At 42.3% G+C, this 12661-nt stretch overlaps 2 protein-coding genes across 2 annotated transcripts; one reads left to right on the top strand and one right to left on the bottom strand.

Annotated features, from left to right (window-relative positions):
• Positions 1–9744: 9744 nt before the first annotated feature.
• LOC308085271 (lysophosphatidic acid receptor 6-like) lies at positions 9745–10990 on the bottom strand. Its single transcript, XM_080428352.1, has one exon. It carries the CDS (start codon positions 10946–10948, stop codon positions 10052–10054), a length of 897 nt encoding a protein of 298 aa, XP_080284478.1. The 5' UTR covers positions 10949–10990; the 3' UTR covers positions 9745–10051.
• Positions 10991–11505: 515 nt separating this feature from the next.
• LOC308085054 (lysophosphatidic acid receptor 6-like) lies at positions 11506–12505 on the top strand. Its single transcript, XM_080428081.1, has one exon. It carries the CDS (start codon positions 11577–11579, stop codon positions 12480–12482), a length of 906 nt encoding a protein of 301 aa, XP_080284207.1. The 5' UTR covers positions 11506–11576; the 3' UTR covers positions 12483–12505.
• The last annotated feature ends 156 nt before the right edge of the window (positions 12506–12661 follow it).

The raw sequence follows: 12661 nt of genomic DNA, 5'->3' as shown, positions 1-12661 counted from the left end.
AAAAGAGGTTTTATAATGTAATAATTTATATCTGCAAAGTAACTAGTAACTAAAGCTGTCAAATAAATGTAGTGAGTAAAAGTACAATATTTTCCTCTGTGATGTTAGAGGTAAAAGTATAGACAATTGGAAATACTCCAGTAAAGTAAAAGTACCTCAAAATTGTACTTAAGTACAGTACTTGAGTAAATGTACTTTTACTTTACACCACTGCCTTCTTTAATGTGATATTCATGCAATTTGACCCAGACATTTGAATGTAATGCCAGCAGGTAATATATACTTGCTGGCACTAACTGACTTTCAACTGAAAAAACACGACATGTTGCTTCTTAGGCTTGAAACATAAAGGTCACAGGGTTGTGAAGGGTGGGAACTGAACAGAACTGTGTATATAGAGCAACACAGGAATTTCCATCTGTTTCAAACCGAAGGTGAACGTAAAAGAAAGAAAATGAAAAAGGTCAGTGAGATTTGAGATCCGTCTGTGGTTTTGGTTGACTGTTGTAGGATGGATGCTGCTTGCTCGTCAGAGGATGCCTGTAGGGCAAGATTACAGGAAGTGGTGTGTGTGCACACACACCTACATAAGGAACATGTCACTGTGTTGACCGAGATGTGGAACATAAGTTTATTATTATGAAACATTTATGCAAATTAACCAATACAGCGTCAAATATATTCAGATATTTTTGCGTCTAACCGGCTGACAGTTGACATCCCTTTTTACCATGCTATTGTTTGTATGCCATGCGGTTCCACGCCACAGTGTAAATGCTGAACAACACCGCCCCCAAAACACACACACACACACACACACACACGCACGCACACGCGCGCGCCTCTCACTCCACTGTTTTATCTCCCCGTGCAGTGCTTATCTATGGGCCTGGGGGATTGTACAAAGCAAATTGAGCGTGTGTGAGATTGCTAGGGGCCGGCTATTGTTTAGTCCTATGTAAATCCAGGCATGTACATTTCCAGGTTAACAATCAAGCAATTCACACGCCTCATTAGCATGTAAGGTATAGGATGTAATTATACCTCCCCTACAGGGAGGTACAGCTTATAGGAGAGGTAATTATGAATACGTGGGAATGATGTCTGCCCCCTCACTGTTTCTGTCGCCCATTCAATAACATGGGAATGACTGTGAATGGCAGGTTGACATGGAACATGCATATTCATGGACATGTCTCGCAGGCATGTTTGTAGTGTTATTTTTAGAGCAGATGTGTACCCCTCACATGAGTGGTTATACAGAGACACTTACTGTACCATACACCCCCAGCTGTATGAATCACCTGCTGATGACAACTGTGCCTTGTGACCTGTTTCTTTTTTTGTGGCTTTCACATTAGTGCATGTCTAGTGTTGCTACGGTATAGTTAGAGAAGATTATTTTTCACCGTCTGCTGACTTTATCATTCAAATATTTCTTCTCCCTTTCAAGCTCCATTTTACTGTATTTTAAGTGTTTTTCATGCATTATGCCTTCTGTTTCTTGCACATTTGACACTGCTGCTTAAGATATCATACCTGCCTTAAGAGGTTCATCATAACTGCTGTTCTAACTGTACTTATTGTGTTTTATTTTATCTCATCCAAATAAATCCCTCTAGATTCTTGCAATAGAATGCATACAATTTACAATTAGTTACTCGCAATGAGTTGATACTCAAGTTCCACAAAAGTTAATGTTTGGCAGTGATGACATCCAGTTTGTGCAATGAAACTACAACAACATGGGTGTAACAAAAACAAACAAGTTGAAAGCTAAATGATACCACCTCCTTTGTCTGCATCCACAATTAACAACATAGTCTACATCTTTTACATTAACCACTTGACCCCTAGCATCCCTTTTCTGCGGAAAACTTTTGCCAAAAATAGCAGATCTACAAGCTCACAACGCCTCGCGCTGCGAGGCGTTGTGAGCTTGTAGATCGGCCATTTTTGGCAAATAGGTATCGTGTAGAGGAAAAAAAGAGCAGACCACTTGAGTAAAAGTACAAAAGTATTGGTATCAAAATGTAATCAAAGTACCAAAAGTAAAAGTACTAAAATGTTTGAAAATAGCAGATCTACAAGCTCACAATGCTCACAACGCCTGGCGCTGTGAGGCGTTGTGAGCTTGTAGATCAGCCATTTTTGGCAAAAAGGTATCGTGTAGAGGAAAAAAGAGCAGACCAAGAAAAGAAAAAATAAATAAATCTGCAACACAATTTTACACTACGTAGAGGGGGTCCCTGCTATAGCTATAGCTATCAGCTATAGGGGGTCATTGGCCTGAAAACGTTGAAGACCCGTGGTCCACATGATTAGTCCTGACCTGACCAACTTCCATCCTTATCCATAGACACAGAGCGCCTTATGTCACTGCTAATGCACCCGCGTCTACTCGTTCTTTGTGAAGCGCCTCATGAATGTTGTCGCTCCGTGTTCAGCCCGGCGGGCAGTGTTCAGGATTGCAACGTTCTCCTCTGTTAAGCGCGTTTATTCGCATTGACAGCTTTATTATAGCTTTCCCCTCATTTGCATATGTAATCAGCCCATATTTTCACAACCTGCTAAGATTTAAGATGGCAGCGGGCTAATTGGAAAAGGGAATGCAAGGCGGCATCTGAGTTACGCCTGCGCTATACTTAGTTGCGCGTGGGTGTAACGCACCGAAAATGGTAGATCTACAAGCTGACACGTCACGCTGCGATGCGTTGTGAGCTTGCAGGTCAGCCATTTCTGGTGCGTGACACCCACGCGCAACTAAGTATAGCGCAGGCTTCATGCTTCCCCCCGACTTCTTCTTCTTTGCATGACACTAATAAAGTGAGGTCCCCACTGCTGTGGAACAATGAGCTTGTTTTGTTTCTGGCCTCTGACGAGGCATGTGATGCAGGTTAATTGCCTTGGCCCTGCTGGTGATGGAAGAGAAACCGTCTGAGGCACATAATCTGTTTAAATCCATGGCCCTTTGTTGCCAGCAATTTGAAGAGCCAATGAAGGTGATGGATGAGTAGAGGAAGATAGAGAGAGAGAGAGAGAGAGAGAGAGAGAGAGAGAGAGAGAGAGAGAGAGAGAGAGAGAGAGAGAGAGAGAGAGAGAGAGAGAGAGAGAGAGAGAGCTTCACAGTTGAGGAGACTTGTTGACTCTTTATCTGACTGAAGAAGAGAAGGGACAAATTAGACTCATACTCACTACAGTCAGTGCCGGTCAATCACTCTCCATGGCATGCCAATGTATGTGTGTTTGCACACAAAACACACTTGCACACACGCACGCACTTGCACACACACACACACGCACGCACATGCACGCACGCAAGCATGCATGCACACATGCACACATGCACGCACGCATGCACGTATGCACACGCACGCACGCACGCACGCACGCACGCACGCACGCACGCACGCACACACACACACACACACACACACACACACACACACACACACACAGAGCCATCAGGGCCATGCACAGACTTTTAGGAGGGCAAGTGCCCTAATGTGCCCACCCCTCCAACACACACATTATGCAGGCATAAAAGAAGAAAATAGCCTTTACTGTGTGTCAGTTGCAGATTTAGAAACCAGAGAAGCAAAACAATCTATTCTAGTTAAATGGATGATAATGATTAATGATGAATAGATACCGCTTAAGAATTTTGACAGATTAAACTGCAAAGAACAAGTTCACACTTTTGTGCACAAGTTAGCCAGGTGCTAAGATTACTTCACACCAATACGATGTAGGCGATTATGTAGGGGAAGCATTTCTGAGACATGTGTGTCACAGAAATGCTGAGGAAACACGTGCGTTTCCTGTTTTAAAAGTGTTACATACTGTGGTACAACTGGTTCAGCAAGAGAGACATAAATGAGAGAAATTATGTATGTCATTATCATAAAAAGGGCAATTTCTACTGTGAAGGCAATCGAGTATGTGCTCGGGCACTGGTTTGCTCCTATGTGTGCATGCATGCACGCACACATACGCACGCACGCACGCAAGCACACACGCACGCACGCAAGCACACACGCACGCACGCACGCACGCACGCACGCACGCACGCACGCACGCACGCACGCACGCACGCACGCACGCACGCACGCACGCACGCACGCACGCACGCACGCACGCACACACGCACACACGCACACACGCACACACGCTGACTCACAACCCCATGGGGTCATTGTTCAATCATTTTCAAACTCAGAAAGCTCACACTGAACCTCGCACGCCTCCATGACCGTGGGTCAGGGAGGCGTGCGACTCATCGGGACTCCTGCAGTTGTGGAAATAGAAATTTTAATGAAGTGAGCCCAGTGGTGGTCGCTCCCGCCTCGCCTCCGACCGCCCCTCGGCCCCACCCCGCCCACCCCATCACCTGTTGGGAATAAATGGCACTTCTTCAGTCCATTCTGGTCAACCAGTCTGCCGATTTCATTATAGATGGAAGAAAAGAGGTACAGGAGGCCCCTTTGAGCCCCCCCCCCCACATATATACACACACAATCACACCTCAAATGAATGCTGCATTTCTCCATTGACTCACTGTTATTGCTTCAGCTCTATCACCACCTTCCACAACACTTTCAAACTCATCTTTTCTCTCTCTCTCTCTCTCTCTCTCTCTCTCTCTCTCTCTCTCTCTCTCTCTCTCTCTCTCTTTCTGTTGTCCTTGGTTGTAAAGGTCACCATAATTAAGCCATCAGTCATCTTGTTTATTTGTGTTAATGACTACAATGAAACAGTGCTCTATAACAGGTTCTTTGCATGGGTACGGGAATACAAAAAAAAGATTATGGTAACACAGTAAGGGGCTGTGTCCACAGGAAGTGCTTTATATGCGGTGGAGCACTAGTCTGTCTACCAATTACTTTTCACAGATCAATAGACTCATAGCTAGCTTCAACAGATTTTATATTATTTTAATTCAAGAGTTTAATGGGTAAATAAATATACATTTCTCTGTTTGGCAGCTGTACAGAGGAACGATCTACCCACAAAAACTAAAGCTGATGAAAGGGAAAGGGATTTTAATGTGGCCTTAACAAGATGCTTGCCCAGCAGCATGTAGTCTTGTTGCTATAAGCACCCTGCCATTTTTGCTCCTTGTATTTATGTACAGTGCATTTTCCCTTTGTAGTTTTGTTTTTATCTAGGTGTTGGTGGACCACAATGAAAATAAGCCTATTTGTCTGTTTGTCTGTCTGTCTGTCCTATCTGTCATCACATCAGTGGAAGATTGATAGTTAATGAGGAATGGAAGAGAAAAAAACCTATGTCATGGGGAGAGAGGTAATTTCCCAGAATCTCTTTTGCTCTTGCCTCCATAGACACTTACATTCTCTCCCACCTTCTCTCACATGTGTCTTCTCTTCCTCTGCCAGTCTGTCCATCTCTTCAGCAGAGTGACAGGTCCAGAATGCTAAATCAGTTTCCTTAGCTTTAATAACAAAGATTATCTGTCTCCGCACTCAACATCCTTAAATATTACATCTACTGTAAGAGAAAATGGCCCTGCTAGGTTTTAGAGGCAAAACCAATTTAGGCTCTGTTATGCCCTCCTTGCGTTGGTGAACCAGCCTAATACGCCAAACAACCTGGAGAGTGATGGAAAATTACATAATTGCTGTCATCATAGCAGCCATTTTATTTCAATCTCTGAAAAGTTTTTATGAAACAGAGCAAAAGTGTCAGAGAGAATACGCCGATAAGTTTGGAGGGATGACGTTTGAATGTTGATGTCGTGATGTTACTGGACACACAAACACAAAGATTTTTTAGGTTCCCAAACATGTGTGCCTGTTTTTAACTTTTTCCAAATGATTATTTAAATGTTTTTAATAATAATTGACCATTTTGTCCAAATATGGAGTGCATGAAGTCGCCACTCTAACCTCTTGAGTAACCATGGCGATCTAACGTGGTCAACCTTAGACCACGTGAAATCCCACCGACAAATGTCAAATGCACATATATGGAGTCAAATGCACATATATGGAGTCAAATGCACATATATGATCAACATGCACTGATGTCATACACAGAACATAAACCAAATGCACATACTGTATGGTGATTTGATTTTCAACATGCACTGATGTCAGACACAACAGAAACCATGTATTATTGGATGTGTCGTTTTTGATTCATCCAAAAAATGATGATGATGATGAACAACAACAACACTGATTTGTGCATGTGTCCCCTGGTTGCCTCTAGTAATCCTTTATATTACAATTGGATGAGGACCTTCATCACGCCTGTGTCACTATGACTGAGCCATAACCATATAATGCAGCTACACCCAAATAAAGTGTGTTGTCTAACCTCAATGTGTCATCATGGCATCAGGCGCAAACAAATCAGTCGGCTCTAAACCTCTAGTTTATGTAACCCAAAGACACACAACCACTTTCACTTTAAAGAATGTTCAGAAATAGTGAAAATAGCTGACTTACAAGCTCACAAGGTGTCGTATTACAACGCGTTGTGAGCTTGTAGGTCAGCTATTTTCGCTACTTTTGCCTGACACTGTTTCTAAAAAGTTGAAATATGGAGATACAAGATATCCGACAGCGACGATATGTAATATAATGTAATATGGGCATGATTTAGTCATTTAAATTTTAAGCACAACACTGAGAACAAAATAGAAACAGTGGGACAATATTGTTTTAATTGATCTAATTGAATTCCTCATATATAGTACAGATACTGTACATAGCTGTTTTATTGCCAGGGACAATGGCAGTATATCAGTATATCAAACACACAGCACACAGGTACAATCACTATACAGCTACTGGGAGAGTGGGAGTATTTCTACGCCTAATGTTAATATGATAGTAATTTTGTCTCTTTTGTTGCCGGTAATTACAGTACAAGTACAAAGGTCAATTAAAGCGATTGCCACTTCAGATAGAATTTTTATTGACTATATGACTGGCTGTTTCCACCGGGTGCATGCTGCGTGTATGTCTGTCCTCTGTGAAGAGAGAAAGGAACTGTTGAAGAGGGTGAAATGTTTTAACCACATAAACCGTGTCTGACGTCTGACAGAATATTCAAACATTTTCAAAATGTTGTCAATATTTTCACACTAAACTAATGTGTGAAACTAAAACATGTCGCTATGACTCAGCCATAACCACAGAAGCCCTTTTAAGCCTGTTTATTCTGCTCGCTGTAACATATCTCCAAAACTGGGTCAAACCGCACAACCGGTATGTCAATTTGTAGCTTTGAAGTCTGCTTTCACATAAGCTGCACTAGCCTTCCTGCTTTCGTGTATAGAGGGGCGGGTTTAAAATCAGCACGGAGAGAATGCGCCTGATCCCATTGGTTCACCGATCTGTCCGTCAGCCCCCGCCCCGTCAACAATAACATTACGAGCGACGCCCACTGCACTCTGGTTGGTTGGGGAAATGAAACACTTCCTATACCGGGTACACCGACGCGCTGGTCCAGGCTTTTATTTTTTAGCAAAACTAAACAATAAAAGCCTGGAGATCGAGGCTAGCTTTCACATGACATGAAAAAAAAAAATGCTAGATGACTCAACGCCATTCAAATTTGGTCACATGTGCACTTGACTCCATTATGTGCATTTGACGTTTGTCTGTGGGATTTCACGTCATCTAGGGTTGAAAACATTAGATCGCCATGGTTACTCAAGAGGTTAGCGTGAGCGACTTCATGCACTCCATATTCGGACATAATGGTCAATTATTTAAAAAGAATGATTTGCTTCTCAACGTGACATCACAAAAGAGCTGCTTGTGTGGTCGAAGGCTGCATTGAGATCAAGAAGCACCAAAACTAAAACGTTATTATTGTCAATGCCAAGTTTTAAGGTCATTAACAACTCTTACCAGGGCAGCTTCTGTGCTGTGATTGACCCCAAAACCGGACTGACAAATATCAAAAAAATTGTGGTGTGCCAGATAAATATTTAAATGTTTATACATGGCCTTTTCTAGGACTTTTCCCAGGAATGGAAGATTTGAGATCAGTCTGTATTTCCCAAAAAACAAGTGGATCAAGATGAATGTTTTTTCAACAGTGGTGATATAATATTAGCCTGTTTGAGATATGTGGGAAAGATTCCAGAGATTAGTGAGGCATTGACAATTACCAGGACAGCATCAACCTAATAGCTAAAAACATTTTTAAACATCTTTGTGAACTTTAGGTCCAGAGCACAAGTTGCAGAGCTTAAGTGCTGCACCACTTCTTGTAATTTACTATGTTGGATTGAAGTGAAATTGGAAAGAGTGCTGGCAATATGACACTGTGTGGTGTCATAGTGTGAGCACACCAAAAGAGGAAGACACAATGTTATTCCTTACACTGGACATTTTAGAGTTAAAGTAAAAGGCAAATTCATTGCAGTTCTTCGAGGAGTGGAGCTCAGCTGGTATTCATCTGAGGGGATTAATTAGTTTGTCAATAGTATAAACAGTAACTTAGAATTATGCACATTTTCTGTGATGATTTGGGAAATAGTGCTGTCTGGATGTTTTCATTTCTTTGTTGTATTTTTTGAGCAGTTCTTATAATATATATTAATAGTCAACCTGTAGATTGCGCTTACGCCATAGAGTACCAAATTGACGCCCCCTGCATGGTGCACGGAAGTGTTTTCCCTTTCTAAATTCCATATACTGTTTTAACAAAATCAGCATCACATCGTGTTGTATTGGATTAACAACTAAATCAACACACACTGATAACGAATGCCACAAAATCTAAGGAATGTAAGGAATGCTTTTCACAGAGCGTGAAGTGATTCACTCGGTGAATCACGTGATTTACTTTAGTAGTTTCCAACGTTATTTCCGGGTACCAGCATAGACCTAGCTACATTTTCTCCTAACACAGATTTTATCTATCTATTTCATAGTGCGTAATTTGTATGCCTCCGGCAGCGTATAGCCGGCCCGTACCCAGACGCATTATGTTTTGTAATAGCCTATCTACAAGCTCACAAAGCATCATGCTGCAACACGTTGTGAGATTGTAACCTACTGTAATTCTGTAGTAATTTAAATCCTTCCAGTCAGCCCTAGTCGCCTAGACATCTCCTTTTCCGTTTGACAAGGCTCACCACTCAAGAACTGACACTGTCAAATAAAACAGGATGTTCAAGTGGGCTCATGTATGCGTCCTTGTTCTTTCGTTCTAGTATTTTGACATAACTCAGATGATACAGGGCGACGCGATAGCCAAGTGGTTAGGGTGCATACCACATGGGCGCAATGATCAACAAGTCCCCAGTTTGATTCCCGGCCAGCCGGACTGTTTGCTGAATATAATTTCCATACTCTCTTTCTCTCTCTCTGCATTTTCGTTGTCAAATAAAGGCTTGAAAAATAACTCAGATTTTATCTCATCACCAGATAGCTATGTACATTAGTAGTTGTCTGTGCAACTACTAATGTACCAAAGAATTGATTGAACTGTTCAAGCATGGAAGTGTGCAGTATAATTCAAAACAACAACTCCACCAATGTCAGTGTGTTTTCAAGAAGTGTGCGATATACTGTAACAACAATTTCTTCTTCAACTCATGATTTCAGCTACATATAAACTCCCACCTTTGTATGGCTGCCACACAATTTTTGACAGACAAGTAGAACTAATTTTGAATACATGTTTTGCTACAGGTCAGAGTATTCTTGACATACTGTAGGCTTTACTGTAGATGAATGAAAATGATTGAGATGTACTCCATTCAACTGTGTGAAAATAAATAGCCTTTACTTTATCCATAAACATCATCAGCCACATGTCCAGTTCTAGAACATACAGTATTATGCTGATTCAAATGATATGTAAAAATAAGCTATTATCACTTAAATCTCGCACGCACGCACGCACGCACGCACGCACGCACGCACGCACGCACGCACGCACGCACGCACGCACGCACGCACGCACGCACGCACGCACGCACGCACGCACGCACACACACATACACACACACACACACACACACACACACACACACACACACACACACACAGCCTTTTGTCCTTGCCTACTGATCTCTTACACGGGAGTCCATGTCCTCTTGTTTCTTCCAGAAGGCATCCAAAGAGAAGTAATACAACAGTGGATCTAGACAGCAGTTAACACTACAGAGACACAATGTGAAATTGAAGGCAGCTTGCCATTGAACCATTATGACCACGTTGAGAGGCAAGAAAAAAATCACAAACGTCAACAAGTTCATGACAAAAATAAGCATGACATTCATCTTGCTGTTGATCCTTGCAGAGTCATTGAGATGTCTGCGAAGAGTCCAGTACACCATAGCAGTGGACACAACATTGACTGCTAGCATGGCGAATACTACACAAACCAAAAAATAATACATTGCTTGTATGCCACTGGACCGTTTCCATTCACCGTAAGGAAACTCAAAACATGCAGTTACATTGTAGCTTTCAGTGTAGTTTCTAATAGTTATTTCATAACTTATCCCCTCTGGGATGTTTGCAGCCACTATCAAGACCCAAACCAGGGCACAGGCTCTCCAGGCATTGGTGGTGGTTCTCAGATGCCCAAACCTCAGAGGGTAAACCACTGCCAGCAGCCGGTCCACACTGATGAAGGTGATGAAGAAGGCACTGGAGCGGAGATTGTTCCGGAAGAGCATAGTTATCCAGGTACATCCCAAAGGGCCCAGGGCCTGGGGCCAGGAACCCGTAGCATAGAAATAGACTCTCATAGGCAAGGAGATCACCAGCAGAAGGTCTGAAAGTGCCAGGTTGATCATGAAGACGGCACTGGGGGATTTAAGGCTGTGACGGCGCACCAGAATCCAGAGTGACACAGCATTGAGAGGAAAGCCTAACGCTAAAATACAGCCAAACACTACAGAATAGGTCATGTAGTTACTTGTGTCCTCCGACTCCAAGGTGCAGTTGACCATGATGTAGTTGAAGTAGCTGTGTGAATATACAGTAACAGCAAAGGAAACCACTCGAAGAAGACGTGTGTGAGATCAGTCTTGATCAGTGTCTGATCTTTATAGAGCAGCGCATTGCAACAGGAAATGGGGAGGTCCTATATGGTTATACTATACCAATGTCAATACTATCAACAATCTGTCAATTGCACAATAATCATATTATACAAGCTATTAAAAATGGACAGAATCATGATTTATTTTAAACATAAATGTGGAAAATGTTTATATATATATATATATATATATATATATATATATATATATATATATATATATATATATATATATATATTCACTGTAAATGGTAAATGAAATTAATTTACTGATCTTTACAGGGCAGCTTATTGCAACAGGAAATGGGGAGGTACTACTGTATATGGTTGTTTTTACACTTTCTGAGGTAAGATAAGTTATTATCTTACCTCAGAAAGTGTAAAAACATCCATATAGTACCTCCCCATTTCCTGTTGCAATGCGCTGCCCTGTAAAGATCAGACACTATTCAGACTGATCAAGACTGATCGCACACACTTTGCCTTCGAGTGGTTTCCTTTGCTGTCATATTCACAGCTACTGCTTCAACTACATCATGAACTGCACCTTGGAGTCGGAGGACACAAGTAACTTCATGACCTATTCTGTAGTGTTTGGCTGTATTTTAGCGTTAGGCTTTCCTCTCAATGCTGTGTCACTCTGGATTCTGGTGCGCCGTCACAGGATTAAATCTCCCAGTGCCGTCTTCATGATCAACCTGGCACTTTCAGACCTTCTGCTGGTGATCTCCTTGCCTATGAGAGTCTATTTCTATGCTACGAGTTCCTGGCCCCAGGCCCTGGGCCCTTTGGGATGTACCTGGATAACTATGCTCTTCCGCAACAATATGCGCTCCAGTGCCTTCTTCATCACCTTCATCAGTGTGGACCGGCTGCTGGCAGTGGTTTACCCTCTGAGGTCAGGATATCTGAGAACCACCACCAATGCCTGGAGAGCCTGTGCCTTGGTTTGGGTCTTGATAGTGGCTGCAAACATCCCAGAGGGCATAGGTTATCAAATAACTATTAGAAAATACACTGAAAGCTGCAATATAACTGCATGTTTTGAGTTTCCTGACGATATATTCAAATTCCGTGGCAGTTTCACTTTCAAACAAGCAACGCATTACATTATTGTTGGTGTAGTATTCGCCATGCTAGCAGTCAATGTTGTGTCCACTGCTATGGTGTACTGGACTCTTCGCAGACATCTCAATGACTCTGCAAGGATCAACAGCAAGATGAATGTAATGCTGATTTTTTTCATGAACTTGTTGATGTTTGTGATTTTTTTCTTGCCTCTCAGTGTGGTCATAATGATTGAAGGAAAAGCAGCTGCCTTCAATTCCACATTGTGTCTCTGTAGTCTTAACTGCTGTCTAGATCCACTGTTGTATTACTTCTCTTTAGATGCCTTCTGGAAGAAACAAGAGAATGTGGACTCCTCTGTAAGACATCAGTAGGCAAGGACAAAAGGCTGTGTGTGTGTGTGTGTGTGTGTGTGTGTGTGTGTGTGTGTGTGTGTGTGTGTGTGTGTGTGTGTGTGTGTGTGTGTGTGTGTGTGTGTGTGTGTGTGTGTGTGTGTGTGTGTGTGTGTGTGTGTGTGTGTGTGTGCACGTGCGTGTGTGCGTGCGTGCGAGAG

Source organism: Gymnoscopelus braueri, assembly GCF_963280865.1.
Source record: "Gymnoscopelus braueri genome assembly, chromosome: 5".
Taxonomy (NCBI): Eukaryota; Metazoa; Chordata; class Actinopteri; order Myctophiformes; family Myctophidae; genus Gymnoscopelus; species Gymnoscopelus braueri.
This window is presented reverse-complemented; position numbering and strand designations above follow the sequence as displayed.

What these genes read in the sequence shown, in the direction of transcription:
- LOC308085271 (XM_080428352.1), bottom strand. Translation starts at nt 10,948, where the DNA reads ATGGTCAACTGCACCTTGGAGTCGGAGGACACAAGTAACTACATGACC.
- LOC308085054 (XM_080428081.1), top strand. Translation starts at nt 11,577, where the DNA reads ATGAACTGCACCTTGGAGTCGGAGGACACAAGTAACTTCATGACCTAT.